Source organism: Prionailurus bengalensis, chromosome B3 (assembly GCF_016509475.1).
Source record: "Prionailurus bengalensis isolate Pbe53 chromosome B3, Fcat_Pben_1.1_paternal_pri, whole genome shotgun sequence".
NCBI classification, from domain to species: Eukaryota; Metazoa; Chordata; class Mammalia; order Carnivora; family Felidae; genus Prionailurus; species Prionailurus bengalensis.
The window spans coordinates 146,271,345-146,287,954 of NC_057355.1; the positions used below are offsets into that span (position 1 = coordinate 146,271,345).

At 48.9% G+C, this 16,610-nt stretch overlaps 1 protein-coding gene across 1 annotated transcript in view; it reads left to right on the forward strand.

Annotated features, from left to right (window-relative positions):
- The window catches only part of TDRD9 (tudor domain containing 9), a 118,260-nt gene that overhangs the window by 15,894 nt on the left and 85,756 nt on the right, over positions 1-16,610 (forward strand). The window contains exons 2-6 of the mRNA XM_043554410.1: positions 3,612-3,718; positions 9,128-9,225; positions 10,438-10,659; positions 11,589-11,711; positions 14,873-14,953. Coding sequence (XP_043410345.1) covers positions 3,612-3,718; positions 9,128-9,225; positions 10,438-10,659; positions 11,589-11,711; positions 14,873-14,953 — 631 coding nt within the window. The remainder of the gene's footprint in view (positions 1-3,611; positions 3,719-9,127; positions 9,226-10,437; positions 10,660-11,588; positions 11,712-14,872; positions 14,954-16,610) is intronic.

Genomic DNA, 16,610 nt, shown 5'->3' on the forward strand with positions numbered 1-16,610 from the left:
CCGACATTTTTAAAAAAATTTTTTTAATGTTTATTTTTTGAGAGAGACAGAGTGTGAGTAGGGGAGAACAGAGAGAGAGGGAGACGCAGAATCTGAAGCAGGCTCCAGGCTCCGAGCTGTCAGCACAACCCAACACAAGGCTCGAATTCATGAACCGTGAGATCATGACCTGGGCCGAAGTCGGCCGCTCAACCGCTGAGCCACCCAGGCGCCCCTTGTTCATAAGCTTCAGGTTTTACAGTTTACGTTAGTTTATTGATATTTTCCTTTTTGACTGTTCTTTTTTTGTGCTCTTGTTTATGAAGGCTTCTCTATTCCAGATTATCAAGTGTAGGAGAACATTAGCTTTACAGGTGTGAAAAAGCAGGTGTCTGGGTGGTTGAATGGGTTTGGAAGTGATTTAAAGCTGGTGTGAGGTGTAGGGTCGGACACCCAAGTTGGATAGCCAGTGTCCAACTACGTGGCCATCGCTCCAGCCTGGAGATTTTCCCGGGTCTTCGCGTGCTGGGTAGTTGTGTGTGTCCTGGGCATCTTGAATGCTGTATTACGGGACCCGGGGGCTTGTTTAAATCTTCCGGGGATTGCAGCTGAGCAGCCGTGTTCGGGTGGCAAATTCCCGCCAGCCTTGTGTGAGGTTTCGGGATCTCTCCGGTTTTCAGAGCCCTCGCGGCGCCACCCGGTCTGTCCTACAGGGTGCCACCTGTTGGCCATCCTGGAGCTCAGCCCTCAGTCATCAGTCCGTGGTGGGCTCTTTGGGGTCAGCGCATGCTTGTACGGCCCAGTGGCTTCTGGGCGGCCTTGGGGGTCTCGCTTCCCCAGGTGCTCTCCTGTCCCTGAGGCGGCTCCCGGCCCCAAGCCTGCGGCTTTATTGCCCGGCTTCACCATGCGCTTCCTGCCGGTTCAGCTGCCGGCGTTCACATTCAGGGCCAAGCGATGGGAGGACCCTGGAGGAAAGAAGGCAGTGAGGGTCCACCCTACCCTCTGGGAGAGGATGTCTCCCCTCCTTAGAGTTTGAGGCTCTTGCTGACCCCTGGAAACACAAAATCTGGGGACTGCCTTCACTTTGAACATGTGGGGTCCCCTGTCCTCCCTGAGGCACGAGAACTGCTTCTGGGGCGCCCTGTCTATGCCCGTGCTGTGTCTGCACTTGGGGACGGCAGAGTTAAATGATTGCAGATGCACCTCTGGTTTGCTTGCCGCTGCTCTGAATTCTGGTCGTTTTCTCCCATCTGCCCAGTACTGTGCTTTCAGGGACTCTGGTAACAGCTCACGTGCTCTGTCCTGGCTTTGTGGCTTCATTTTGAGGCACAGAGTGTGGTGTGCTCGTTTGGTCTTCCCAGGAGCTGGAACTGGGGAGACGTTCTCGACTCCTGTGTTTTCATACCCAGATCTAGCATGCCGGCATACGTATTCTTTAAAGATATTATTTATAAGTAATCTCTAAACCCTGCACGGGGCTCGAACTCACAACCCCAAGATCAAGAGCCACACGCTCCACCAACTGGGCCAGCCAGGCGTCCCCATGCCAGCACGTTCGAGTGGCTCCCCCCTCACGGTTGCCACTCTGGTCCGAGCCCCATCGTCTCTGGCCTTGGTTACTGTGCTCCTGTGTTCGGTGGTCTCCCCGCTTCTGAGTACCCACCCCTGTCACCGCACCCCACTTCACCCGGTCTGAGCCGTCCTGTTAAAATAGGAGTTTGATGTTGCTGTTTGTCTGTCCTGGCTCAAAACCCATCTCCCTCAGAGCAAAAGCCCAAATCTCTGTAATTCGTCCCTGCCGGCAGCCTACCCCCTGCCCTTCCCGCTAAACAACTCCTGTTCCCCGTACCTCGGGGCCCCCCACCCTTCTCCTGGGCTGCCTCCGCCTCCCGCCTCTTGTGGCACACTTGCCTCAAGGCTGGCCTTTCCTGTGTCCTTGTTCAGGAGATCTTTCCCCTCCAGGGCTGCATGGCCCTTCTCTGTCTTTCCGCTGATCTTTGTTTTATTGTCGCCTTATCATCCTATTAATATTGCAGCCGCCCTCGCCCCATCTCCTCTCCTGGCTGCACAGGTATTTTTCTCTGTGGGCTCATCTCTGAATGACGTGTTCTATGTTTTACTTTATTTTTCTTCTCCCAACTAGACTGTAAACTCCATGAGGACTGTCTGCCAGCCGCTTTATCCCAAGTGCTTAAAACAGCGCCTGGCACGGAGGCAGCCTTGAATATTAATTTGCTCAGTGGATTAATGAGTAAATATCAGGTAAACAGTAACCAAAAGAATGTTGATGTAACTATTAATAGCAGGCAAGAGTAGGCTTTGAGGCAGATAGCGTTTTATTAAAGTAAACCTCAAATTTCAAGAATTGGTATTGTGCAGTCTTCTTTCTGACGGCAGGGCAATTAAATTAGATGCGGATAATGCAAACATAATTGGTAGCATATCTTGCATATCACACAGCAGTTGCCTTTTTTTTTTAATTAACATCTTGGACATGTTTGCCTATTAGCGTGAAGATGGCCCTGGCCATCCTTAAAAAGATGCACACTGAGTAGGAGCGTGCCGTGGCTTGGCCCTCCCTCTGACATTTGTTTTCAGGTTTTAACCATTACAAACATCGTCCGAAGGTACCTTCTCTCCCTGGAGTTCTCCATACCCTTAGCTTTAAACTTGTACCTCCATATCACTGGTGAGTGTGTGTATCTGTTATGTCTCCTTCACTAGACGACACTTTCATGAGGGCAAGGACCTTGTTTTGTTTACTGCTGCACCTCTAGTGTCTAAGTTCCTCCGATGTGCTGGGTGTTCGGTAGATATTTGCTGACTAAATGAATGCTCCCATGTCCGTGCACGTGCTTCCTTGTCTGCATGTTGAAATACCGCTCTACGGAAGACACTGAGGGGAAAATTTTGGTTCAGATACTGGCTGGTTGCCTTTCAGAATAACAAAAGTCTTAACTCATTTACCACTCCCTGCAGTGATCTAAGGATATTCAGTCTTCTGCTAATATGAAGGGGGAAATACTGGTCTCTCACTCTTTTATTTTTTTAATTAAAAAATTTTTTTGGAGAGAGAGTACGAGCAGGGGAAGGGCTGAGAGAATTCCAAGCAGGCTCCACTGTCAACATGGAGCCCGACGTGGGGCTTGAACTCATGAACCATGAGATCATGACCTGAGCCGACATCAAGAGTCAGATGCTCAGCCGACTGAGCCACCCAGGTGTCCAGTTTCTCCCTGCTTTAATTTGCACTTGGGTGGCCAGAAGATGGGGAGTTGAGCGTATTTGCATTTGAAAAAAAATTTTTTTTAATGTTTATTTTTGGGGGAGAGAGAGAGAGAGAGAGAAGGGCAGAGAGAGAGGGAGACACAGAATCCATAGCAGGCTCCAAGCTGTCAGCACAGAACCTGATGCGGGGCTCAAACTCATGAACTGTGAGATCATGACCTGAGCTGAAGTCAGACACTTAACCTACTGAGACACCCAGGTGCCCTTTATTTGCATTTGTTGAATGACCATTAGCGTGTTTTGTTCTCTGACTTAAGTAGAAGTAACTATTCAAGAATTCTTCTAGCACGTGGGATTTCTTGGCTTTTTGGAAATAGCATATTAACCTTTAATATTCTTTTTAGGCCACTTAGCCGAAAGAGCTCAGAAATGGAGTATATTGACAAATACAGACAGCTTGAAGCACAAGAATTTGATATGTGTGGCAGTGATCAGTCAACCAGTAGGCCAGGTAAATGGGTATTTTTAAATATTTAAAATCTGCTGCATGAGTTATTTACAGGTTAAAGTGTTACATTCTTTAAAGTTTTTAAGAAATGTGATATTTTGGTCAACAAAGAATCCATATTGCTTGTTAATTCAAGATGTGTTTTTGAGTGGGTGAGTATATGTTGGGTTGTAAAATAGTCACTTTTCTCTCTCTCTTTTTTAAAAAGTTTATTTTGAGAGCATGCACGCATGCGAGCTGGGGAGGGGCAGAGAGAGAAGCCCAAGCAGGCTCTGTGTTGTCAGGGCAGAGCCCGTTGTGGGGCTTGAACTCATGAACGGTGACCTGAGCCAAAATCAAGAGTTGGACACTCAACTAACTGAGCCACACAAGTGCTCCGTTTTTTTCTTCTATTTTTTAAATTCTATTTATTTTTTTATTTTATTAAAAAAAATTTTTTTTTAACGTTTATTTATTTTTGAGACAGAGAGAGAGCATGAACGGGGGAGGGTCAGAGAGAGAGGGAGACACAGAATCCAAAATAGGCTCCAGGCTCTGAGCTGTCAGCACAGAGCCTGACATGGGGCTTGAACCCACGAACCGTGAGATCATGACCTGAGCTGAAGTCAGACGCTTAACTGACTGAGCCACCTAGGCGCCCCTGTTTTTTTTCTCTTTTAAACGTAGTTCTTAAATTGTTCTTTTGTTTTAATTTTTTTTAATGTTTATTTTTGAGAGAGAGAGAGAGAGGGAGAGAGAGAATGAGTGGGGAGGGGCAGAGAGAGAGGGAGGTACAGAATCTGAAGCAGGCTCCAGCCTGAGCTGTAGCACAGAGCCCGATGCGGGGCTCAAACCCATGAACCTTGAGATCATGACTTCAGCTGAAACCAAGAGTCGGACGCTTAACCACCCAGGCGCCCCACCGCACTGTCTCATTCCGTTTTGTTTTCTCATTGTTTGGGTCCCTACATAGATTCAGGTTTATTTCTCATGGTTTATGTTTCACCTTAAAGCAAAAGCGCATGGAGTTCTTTGCCTTTGTGTCTGTGTTCTTGCCTTGCTGTCGGCTTCGGCCTGGTGTTGCCTCATTAGGTGTTGTTTGTATATTTCAGCTACTGTCTTTAGCTCCCTCAGGAGGAATAGTTGTCTGGACGGTCTGGTAGGTTAACATCAGAAGTGGTAGTTGAAAGTGTGTGCGCCCCTTGGTCCAGTGCGTACCTCTGCTAAAAATACAGAGCTGGACGTGGCCGAGCGTCGATTGCTTCATTGCTAATCTGTGGGGAGCCTCGGAGGTCTCATGAATGTCAGCGGACAGGGATTGGCGATTTTGCCTGTGCAGCAGAGCACAGTGCCGTCCAGTAGAAGCACGAAGGAGCCGTGTGCGTGTTACTGTGCAGAGACCTCCATCGGCTCGTATTTCCCTTTGCGGAGGTGCGTTCGTTTTCAGATGACTGTGTGATGCGATCCTTCTTGTTATGCCCGTATGGCTTGACCTGGGGCACACTGCCTGCCACTCCTGGAGCATGCCACACGGGATTGCCGCTGCTGGAAAGTAGCGAGGTTACGGTTGAATGCCTGCAGTTGGAGGCATCTGCTCTAGTAACTTTTTTTTAAAAATTTTTTTTTTTTCAACGTTTATTTATTTTTGGGACAGAGAGAGACAGAGCATGAACGGGGGAGGGGCAGAGAGAGAGGGAGACACAGAATCGGAAACAGGCTCCAGGCTCTGAGCCATCAGCCCAGAGCCTGACGCGGGGCTCGAACTCCCGGACCGCGAGATCGTGACCTGGCTGAAGTCGGACGCTTAACCGACTGCGCCACCCAGGCGCCCCTAGTAACTTTTGATTTGGATTAAGATTTGGAACTGTTGGCTTTCTCTGTCCCTGGCATCTTAATGCCTTTGGAACTTTTCACCAGGCAGTTACATAAATTATAGCTTTGGCTGTATTCCAAGGATTCATTCAACAACCAGTGTTTATCAAGGTGTGTGCCAGGGACTGTGTGAGGCCTGGGAATATGGTAAGTAGTAAGACCCGGTCCCTCCCCTCGCAGAGATTATCATTTAATCATGTAGTTACGCAGATTCATGCTTGTGGAGGTGAGTGCTCTGAAAGACAGCTGTATGGGGGCCTGAGACCAGGGTTTCTGACTTGAGCTGGGGTGTCGGGAAAGTTAACAGTTGAGCTTAGAGGTGACAGATGATAGACGTTACCGGGCAGCACAGGGATCAGGGAGGAGGGAACGTGCGCCGGGGGTCTGTGGCGGACGAAACCCTGGTGCCCCAGACTTGAAATGGGCGTTGTTGTCGGAGAATCGAGAGTGGGGGTGGGCAGGCCTGGGCACAGACAGTTGTAGGCTGGATAATAGGCCCCTGAAGAGGTCCGATCTAAGCCCCAGAACCTGTGACTGTGTTAGCTCACAGGAGAAAGAATGCTTGCAACTGTGATTAAGTCACAGTCAAATGGCGAGGGGGAGACTGTCCCGGCGGGCCCTGTGTGATCACAGAGTTCTTGCAAGAGGGGGCAGGAGGGTCGCAATCAGTAGGAGGAGATGTGACTGTGGAAGCCATAGGTTGGAGTGATGTGGCTTAGTGAAGAGAAACTAGTGGTTTCTAGTTTTTTTCCAGTTCACGTAAAAACATTTTAATGTTAATAACTCAGGGTAAAAAGATAACAGGAAATAAAAATAGCGAATTGTGAGGTTGAGGTATTTCTCACGGCACTTTTGGATTATACGTTGTCATATGTAGTTTGCTGATATGCCCTGAATTATCCATTTTGTTTTCTTAGAACTTAATCATGATGCTTTGCCTGGTCACCTCCCTTTGTTGCTGATGTACAGATGAGAGAGCCTTGTGGCCACGAACATCTCCCTGTTTGGTTTCCTGTCCCCTGTGGCGGTGGACGTGGAGGCAGGACTTGATTTGTGCTGGGTGTGCTTCAGCCAGTGACCTAGAAACGTCCAGCCGTGTTTGTGTTCCGTGGAGGAAGGCGTAGGGTTTGGACGGTAGAGTTAAGACTTTCAGAATTCTCTTCTTGTACAGCTTCTGTCTTTAAGTAACAACCTTCAAAATGCACGTAATCAAGGAATGTAAGTCACATCAGTGGTGTCCAAGTAATGGCTCGGTCAGCAGCACGGCGAAGCACGTCTTAAAGTCGCTTGGCAAACGACACGGCTGCTGCCTTTCTGTTTCTGAGTCCCCCCGCGCTTCTCACTCCCCACCTCTTCCTCTGTTCCCACTGCTTGTTCTTCTGTCTTGTCTTACAGTGGAGCCCCTGCTGTCGAGTGGACTCTCATCCCTCTCCTGTAGTACGTGAAAAAAGGCCTGTTGCTGATTGATAAACCTACTGGCATCACGCGTGGGAAAGTGTTTATTTTTCGCCTATTTATGTAAACATTATGTTCTTAATTTGTGGGCTGGCCCGGATACCCAGCCACCATTCAGAATTCCAGATAACTTAATGAACTGTTGGAGCCATTTTTAAATTAGGACCTTTCCAGACATTAAATTTTGCTCCAACTCAGTGTTTGGCAGGTAGTGTGGTTAATTACTTCTAAGGACTCCTTAGTCAAAAGAGCTTCTGGAAGGGGTGAGACCAAGAGTAGGTGTACCACCTGGGAAGGCAGAGTGGCATTGGTGATGGAGTTCTTCAGAAGCTGAGAGGAGATAGGGCACCTGGGTGGCTCAGTCGGCTGAGCGTCTGACTTTGTCTCAGGTCGTGATCTCAGGGTTCGTGGGTTTGAGCCCTGCATCAGGCTCTCCGCTGTCAGTGTGGAGCCCTCTTTGGATCCTCTGTCCCCCACCCCCTTCTCTCTCCTCTCCCCTGCTGGTGTGCATGCTTGCTCGCTCTCTCTCTGTCTCTCTCAAAAGTAAACATAGAAAAAAATGTAAAAGCTGAGAGGAGTGATGGGAGGAAAGCAAGACAGGACAGCAGAAGGACAGTGCGTGTTTTTGAGAGTCCGGTGGCCATCTGTGCACTGACGGGAAGATTGGAGCTGTTGAGGGCAGGGCTTGGGGAGTCCTCCTTCCGCCATGGCCCCTGGCGCCCTAGGAAGAGCGTTGCTGTCTACAAAGAAGCGACCTTTGCCCGAAAGATTGTAACAGGTCTGACTGCTCTGTTTTGTGAATTCAGAACAAGTGCTACACACTTTGATTCAAATATAGGAGAATAGCTATATTTTAATTTATTATTAGATTAGTTATGACACTGCGAACACGTGAATCAGGTGAGAAAGGACGGTGGCAGAACACAGGGTGAGGAGATGTTGGGGCAGAGAAAGGAAGGGCTGGGAGGAAAAGGGGAGACGGGCATCGGGGGAGAGATGCCGAAGAAGGGGAACGGCTCTAAATTTGAAGCGGCGGGAGCCTTAAAAGTTTGTTTTGGAAGTAGAAGTTTATTTCCCGATGAAAGCTTGCGTCCTGTGAGTTTTGATGCCTGTCAGTTCGTCAGGTCATGACCCGAGGCCGGACAGGGTGTTTACAGGGGGTGCTAGTGGTCAGTGCCGCAGTCGGCCTCTGCGTGGGCAGTCAGGCCGCCCTTTCAGGGCACCTGGAGCTCCTGAGCGGCACTCGTCTGCTACCAGTGCATTTCAGCAGTAAGGAGCTACCCCTTAATGAATCGGTGCATTCTACTGAAATTTCACATCACGTCTGTTCTTTAACCATTTTAGTACCGTTAACCTTAAAAATAAAACTGCCAGTTATTTTACCAGCAAAGAGATGGATTTCTCTGGGAAGAACAGAGCATTTTAATCCGGGACAAGCAAGCTACCAAAAAACCAAAAGCAAGTCCTGAGAACAAAGGACAGGAGACTCTTTTGGGAGGGCAGGGGGAGGGGAAGAGCGGGGCTGTTGTAAACAAAAAGTCCATTGGAGTAAACTGGGAATTGGAAGTAGAGAGGTTTCTCGGTGGCTGAGCTGGGACAGACTCTCATTGGCTGGGCTGTTGCCGGGGGGAAGAGGAAATCTTCCTTCTTCCTGCTGGGAGAGTAAGACCGTATCCTTGAGCAAGGTGCGTCTCTTCCTGTGGGTCTGTGGTGGGCAGGGAGAGGTGGGCGTGAGGGCTCCCCCGCGCACGTGCGCCTCCCGATGCCATTCCACACGAGGTTCCCTTTGACTACTTTTCACGTTACTTTTTCACCGTGTGCTTTGTAGGTCTTTTGTCTTAGGAGGTGGTGCTAGGCCTACCGCGATGATGGCTGTGATAGAGGTCTAAGAGTGTGCCCAGCTCGTATAAATGATTCATCGCGGGTACGGAGGGAATCTTCTAGTTACGCTGCTTGCGGTGTTAGCCTGCAGAATGTACTTCTGCATTTGTGGACACGTGCGTGCTGGGTTTATAGATTAGACATAACTTCGGGTTGTTTACTGTTTTTTTTTTTTTTCCAGACACGTAATAGTATTTTTTGTTTTGTTTTGTTTTTTGAATACAGGTCCAAGGCCATCTTTGGCTAAATTAAGCAATGTGGCATGCGTCCCAGAGACAAGTTACAAATATCCTGATTTGCCTATAAATCGATGTAAGGACGAGGTAAAATTATTTTTGTCATGATGTAATTTTGCTGTTTAAATAAATGTCTGAGGCCCAACATTTTGGTCTACAGCTGGAAAGTGACGAGGTGCCAGGCAAGCGTCCGTGGCGTGTGCCGGACTGTGGGGCGGCCGGAGGGTCCTGTGCCTCGGCCGTGCGATGACCATGCTGATGGTCTTTCTTTGGGCTGTGCTTTAATGTGTTCAGCCTTCCCTCTGAGATAGCTGTCGGTAAACACCTGTCCCCAGGAGAGCTGCTGCTTGAAAAAAACTCACTGCCAAGTGTTTTTATACAGTAATAATGCCCCCTGGCCACCGTTCTCTCCAGCATTCCGCTGACCTGTTAACTGATTTGATCAATCACCGATACATCTTGTTATCGACAATGCTGGGCCGCATATAGCAGCAAGACGATCACGCTTTTAATAAGCTACCTGTTATTAAGCCACGTTAGAAATAAGCGTACTGAAACCTTTATTTAATGTACTAGTAGAGGATGAGTTAACAGGTAAAACGAAACCACAAATGTTCCAGATATAAGTTTTGTTTTAGTGAGTCATGCAACTTCTGTAGAGTAGACCTACTCTAATTTTGGGGGCCGCTACTCAAATTAGACGGTGTTCCCTGACCATAGCAATTGCTAGAGAGAGAAGAGTTCAGATAAATTTAGGGTGGAGTCGGAGTGGCGGGCAGGAATTGGACTGGAGTTTTAAAAACGCTGTGTACGGTCTGGGAGTGGAACGGTAGAAGTTAATTATTTGAAAATGCATCTGCGGAATTTCAAATGAAATGTTAAAACCACTTGAGGTGATGGCAGCAATGCTTTCGTGTTTCTCAGAAGAATTATGTAAGGTTCGTTACAAGATTTAAAAATACTAGACATTTAAACTTAGCGAGAGCTCTAGAAATTGGTGTTTTCATCTCTGCATAAAGACACTGAGCCCTGGGGCCCCGTGGCTGCCTTGGCCTGGCTCTCCAGAGCCGTGAACTGTTCCTGTTCACGGCAGTCACAGTGGTTTTCAGGGTGGCAACCATTTGCAGCCTTCGTGCTCTTTTGTGACGGTTAGATGGTTACGTAATAATCTAACTTTTAAAGATGAAAGGAAAATAAGTCCTGAACATCCTCCCCAGGTAAAGTTTTCGGTTCATAGATGATACTGTATGTCATCGTTACCTTTGTGGCAATCTCAAAAGAATTTTTCTTAAATTGTAGGTTATTTCTCTGATAGAAAGTAATTCTGTGGTGATCATACACGGTGCCACGGGTAGTGGCAAAAGCACTCAGCTGCCACAGTATATCCTGGACCATTACGTTCAGCGCTCTGCCTACTGCAACATTGTGGTCACCCAGCCCCGGAAGATAGGGGCCACCAGCATCGCCAGGTGGATCAGCAAAGAGCGCGCCTGGACGCTCGGTGGTCTGGTGGGCTATCAGGTGAGGCCGGGAGCAAGCCACCTCTTTCCTCGTGAGTGTGTTATTCTGTAGAAGTCGACGGTTTCTGCTGGAAGTTGAAATGAAACCAGTTGCTTACAGGGCAGACCTGTGGTGTAATGTAAAAAACAGTGAAACTTGGGGCACCGGGGTGGCTCAGTCAGTTGAGCAGCTGACTCTTGATTTTGACTCTGGTCGTGATCCTGGGGTTGTGGGATTGAGCCCGGGTCGGGCTCTGCTCTCTAGCTCTCTCCCTCTGCTCTGCTTTCTCTCTCTCTCCCCCTCTGCCCCTCTCCCCTGCTCCCATGCGTTCTCTCTAAAAAAAATAAAATAAAATAATAATAATGTTTAAAAAGCAGTGAAACTGAATTTTTTGATTAGAACTTCCATTTCTTTCTTGGTTGAATACGAAAGGAGCCAGAATTCTGAGACTCACTGTTTTTGTGATTTTATCTTTGTACGTAGATGTCTTCATACACCACGGTCTTAACATAAAAATGGTACAGGCAGTATGACTAGGTAAGCCACATTCCCCCCACCCCCTGAAAAAGAGAAGGAAAAAAATCATCTTGAGAATGATGGTTTTTTTTTTTAAGTTTTTTTTTTCTTTAATGTTTATTTTGAGAGAGAGAGAGAGAGGGAGACAAACTCCCAAACAGGCTCTGCACTGTCAGGACAGAGCCCAGTGTGGGGCTCGAACTCACGAACCGTGGATCGTGATCAGAGCCAAAATCAAGAGTCAGACGCTGAACTGGCTGAGCTACCCAGGTGCCTGAGAATGACAGTTTTAACTTAGAGTCTCTAGTTTTTATTCCCTTTCTTACTTACCTCCAATATGGAGGTCCAGTGTGGACATAGCCTTCTTGGTAGTTAAATGTGAACCATTGAAACCTGAAAGTTTTCTCCTTTTTCTTTTCCTTCTCTGCTTTTAGGTAGGGTTAGAGAAGATAGCAACAGAAGACACCAAGTTAATTTATATGACAACGGGAGTCCTGCTTCAGAAAATAGTCAGTACTAAGAGTTTGGTGGAGTTCACCCACATCTTCATCGATGAGGTGCGCACTTCTTGAACACAGCTCTGCCCTTACGCTCGTGTTCTTATTTTGTAAGAGAACAGACAATGTGCAAATTATTGTAAACGTTTCCTCCTTGTAAAGTGTCGTGCCGTTGGTCTGTATCTGCTTTATTCTATTGCTAGATGTTGATTTTGTTTTTTTGTTGGTGCTTAGCTCTAAAACACAGGTGTGGAGGTTGAGGACTGTGACCAGGTTCCTTGATTAGAGCGGGGTTGGCAAACTCCAGCCCTCGGGCCAAATTTGGCACCTGCCTTCGTACATAAAGTTTTATGGGAACACAGTTTGGCTTGTTTGTTTGCTGGTGCTAAAGAGAGGCGTGGCTGCAGCAGCCGGGCGTCCTCACTACCTGCCTTTTGCAGTAGAAGTCTGCCGAGCCCTGGTTTAGAGTGTTAGTCACGTCAGACACTCAGAAGAACTTTCATGGTATGCAGGTATTTTCCATCTAGTAAGATGAGGACAATTGTGCTTTTTTTAAGAAAATAAAGTACACGTGAGATACTGATACAGTCTCCTTTCTTAAGAAGCTCTAGTAAAGAGTCTTTGTGCCAGTCTTAGCTTTCTGGATTTTTCTCAGGATGGAATATTTGATTGATTTTGTTTACGTTTTAAACGAGTTTTTTTGTGGTGGGAGGATGTTGTGTTGCGTTTTCTTTCCCAGGAGTTTTGGAAATGCCTGACCCCGCAGTCTTGACTTTTAAAGCCCGTCAGTAATTACGCCTTTCTGGAGGCATGAAAAACATCGGCAAAGAGCTAGACTTGTGGAAGGTTGGAGATGGGGCTAGAGACAGAGGCTGACGTGAAACTGCCCGGGCGGCTGTGGAGGGTCAGCGTTCCGCTCTGTTGAAATGCGTGTGATGGTCAACAGCACTCAGACTTACTGGAGGAGGGGCCGAGCAGGTGCATTTGCTAGCGTGTGCGCAGCTAAACGTGGTTTTACATTACCGGGAGATGTTTGGGAGAGTGGAAGGTAGGAAGACGATCTCTTGTCCTTTGCAAAATGGCGTGACGTACAGTCTGGCTCAGGGTTTTTCTTCATGATGGTTATTTTTGAGTGTCTCTAGATTAGATAGAGATGAAATGCAATTTCACGGGCAGTGTATCCAAAGGTGCCATTACCCAGTACGTAATACTTCCCGGAGCCTTAATACTACAGGCTGGCGACAGCAAACGGCCTTGTGGCGTTCGCCCTGGGCAGTTCACTCGAGAGCTCTGCTGCCGGTGCCCCCATTTATTTTCTGTGTGTCCGCTGTCTTTCTGACCGTTGACTGGGCTTGTACGCACGTCCCTGAGTGGTGAGGACACACCTGTCCTCCCGCGGTACTGACTTCGTTCCTTCCCGGAGCAAGGGCCTGTCCCGCAGGGGAGCCATGGCTAGCGGAGGCTGTCTTGTCACCCTGCCACCACAGCTTCTGGCTCTGCACCTGTGTCCCCTGCACCTAGTAGGCATGCTGATAATTACCTGCCTCAGCGAAGAATGGATTGGATATGCTTGAAATTTTAGGTTTATAAGCAATATCGTTCCTAAATGGTGGGATGATTTGAATTCCAAAGGCAATCTAAGAGCAAAGGTTGAAGACGGCCAGGCTGTTGAAAACGGGATGATAATGTTTTTAACTTGCCAGCTCTTGAAAAAGAATAAAGTGGCTTCAGGTAACCATTCCTTCAATGAGCATTTTCCCAGTACCGGCCTCATCGGGCGGAGATTATCAACACATGACTGGTGGTGTCTCCCTTCAGCCACTCCCCCGGGGAGACAGATCCCTGCTGAGGTGTGTGTTGGCCGGTGGCAGGGAGAGGACTGTGGGGTCCTCGGGGCAGGAGAGGGAGGCCGGACGGCCCCGAGAACCTGGGGAGAAGCCGGGTCTAGAAAGTCAGGGTGTGGTGGCCGCGGGGAACTGAACGCTGAGGAGAAGTCACCTGGGGCTCTTGGCTGATGAGAGCCTTTATTTTTCTTTCTCGAGTAGGAGACGGGATGTTTGTGCTGAGGTGTTCCGGAGTCTGGTGATAGGATGAAATAAGGATTACATTTATAATGGTGTCGCTGGGATGTCCAGCCATTCGTGTGAACGTTAAATACTTCTCAGGTGCTGTTGTTCTTTTCTTTTCCCTGCCCCGCTTCCCCACGGCTCCCCTTCGGTGGGGAGTGAGGAAGGAGTGGGACCAGGGGCAGATGTGGCTGTGGAATAATGACTGGGCCTGGACACCAAGGGGAAGAGCGCTCCCGCCTTTGGACTCGGCGGCCAGTCTCTCCGCCTTGGCGGCAAAATGTCCCAGAATCGAATCTTACTGTCCCCTTGTGCGTTGAGTTACCCCGGCTGAGTGACAGTTCTTGTAGAAAAGCAGCCCCACGTGACCCAAACGTTTGCCGTTGGCTGGCCTGGGGCCGGCAGAGCAGGGGAGGTTGAGGGAGCCGTGGGTCCGTGGGGGCCCTGCCTGCCTCGCCGGGGGCGGGGGGGGGGAAGGTAGAGGAGGGTGGGGACGGGGCTGCTTTCCCTGGGCTGCAGCTCCCACGCCAGCTCCCCAGGGTGACCCCGAGCGCCCGCAGCTCCCCCTGGTGCCCTCGGCTCCTAGCCTCCATCTGCTTGCCCGTTTGTGGCTGACCTGACCGCGCCACAGCCAACCCGGCCCACCCTCGGTCCCCACGGTTCTGCGTCTCACGGAGCGGGCACGCTGGCCTCGGCCTCCGCCCTGTGCTCACTTGCCAGCCTGGGTGCGGCTGGAGACTGAGGGGAGCGTGTGGTTGGCAGGGGAAAGCAGAGGAGGTGGGTCCGGTGGCTGGCTGTGCCGGGGACGGGTGGGGACGGTTCCGCTGGACTCCGTGACCCCGGGGGGCACCACTGGTATTGCACGCGCGGGACCAGAGATGCTAAGTTCTCTGCCCAGATGCCCCAGAGAGAAGGCCCCAGAGAGAAGCACCGAGGGGGAAGAGACCCACCCGGGCCTCTTGTGTGCCCTCTCGTTCGTGGGCCAGGCAGCCCGGCTTCCTCTTAGCCGGGAGCGCCGTCCGGTCCGTCCAGAGGAGGTGCGTTTAGCAGAGCCAGCTGCCCTGCCCCCCGCCTCCCGGCGACCGTCAGAGCCACTTCCGCGGTCATGTGCGTTGCTGGCTGCCACGTGGGGCGCCCCGCTTTTCTATTTTGCAGGTACACGAACGGACTGAAGAAATGGATTTCCTGCTGTTGGTAGTCCGCAAACTTCTGAGAACAAATTCGCGTTTTGTGAAGGTAAATCTGATTTCCTGAGTAACAGGAATATTCAGGGTTAAGGTTTATGATTTGGATTTGTGTCTCTTCGTTTTTTCAGAAACCATCGAAAGCAGTGACTCTTGACATTTGTTGTCGTGTGTCCTCCACATCTGGCCAGGAAGCTGGCTCCAGGGCATTCCCTCAGGATGGGAGTGTGGAATCTTTTTTTTTTTTTTTTTTGGATTATTATGTTGCATTAAATTCGGAAATTTTCTCCAGGCAGAAAGTGATGTGATGGTTGTTGACTCTAATGAAATACTGAGTGTTGGATCACTGCTTTTGGTTGAATAATTACCACAGTTTGGAGGTATGTGACTACATCTGCAGTCTTTGTTCTAAAAACGACACCAGAAGAGGAATTGAGGGTTTTTTTAATTAAAATTTTTTTATAAAGTATATTTATTTTGGAGAGAGAGAGCATGAGTCAGGGAGGAGCATAGAGAGAGAGGGAGAGAATCCCAAGCAGGCTCCAGGCTGTCAGTGCCCAGCCCGGCTCGGAGCTCAAACCCGCGGACCGTGAGAGCGTGACCTGAGCCAAAGTCAGACGCTTAACTGAGCCACCCAGGCGCCCTGAGGACAGTTCTGTGCGCTGCTGTTTTAAAGACTTAGGTTTTGAGTTGACTGAAAGTCCGTGGGGATGGTGATCGCTGTTTGCATCACGTGAACTAGGAGGAGGAGGGCGTGAACTCGACTGAACTAGCGAAGGGTTGTGATAATTATGTGTTCCCCATGTAGCCCGTGTGTGGGGAGCAGCTTCCCAAGGGTGGCCGCGGCTGGAGTGTGGCCTCGTGGAAAGGGCTGTGACGGGCTTTGCTGCTGTTGGAAAGCAGTTGTCTGCCAGTCTTCCGTCTGTTCATCTGCTTAGGGAAGCATCACTTGGGACTCCGCTCCCAGGATGAGACCCGTCTGCCGCAGAAGGCTCACCTGCTGGGCGCCAGACAGATGGAATCTGAAAATTGTGATTGTGTCACTGCTTGACACGATTGTAGCACGAATGCAGGAATTTGGCTGTTCTGTTCCTTTTTTGGAATCTTAAAGATGACATTAAAGATTGTTCAACAATTTGGGACCTTTTGGTTGTCATTTTAAGACTTCATTTTGGGGCGCCTGGGTGGCTCAGTCGGTTGAGTGTCTGACTTTGACTCAGGTCACATGATACCATTGAAATGATGGAAACTGAAGAAAAATTGGAAACTTCATAGTCTAACACATCAGCATAAATTTCTGTAACATGCAAATTACTTAGTCATTAGGAATTATTATTTTTTTAAGACTTTGTTTTTAGGGGCACCTGGGTGGATCAGTCGGTTAAGCATCCAACTCTTAGTCTCAGCTCAGGTCTTGATCTCAGGTCTTGATGGTGAATTTAAGCCCCCACACTGGACCCTGCGCTGGGTGTGAAGCCTACTTAAAAAAAGTCTACCACATTGCTGAAAATGGTGGGCAGGAATTTGGTTCCCATTATAAAAATGGTAGGAAACCATTGGTTGGTTTCAGTATTTTCTTCATTTGTTAAACCTATGAAGCAGAATATTTTCTGGGCCAAGAAATGAGAAATCAAGTTATAGATGGCATTATACTGAGTTTTTTGAAATGCTCAAAAATTCTCCTTTTAGTACTTTTTAAAAAGAGAGTT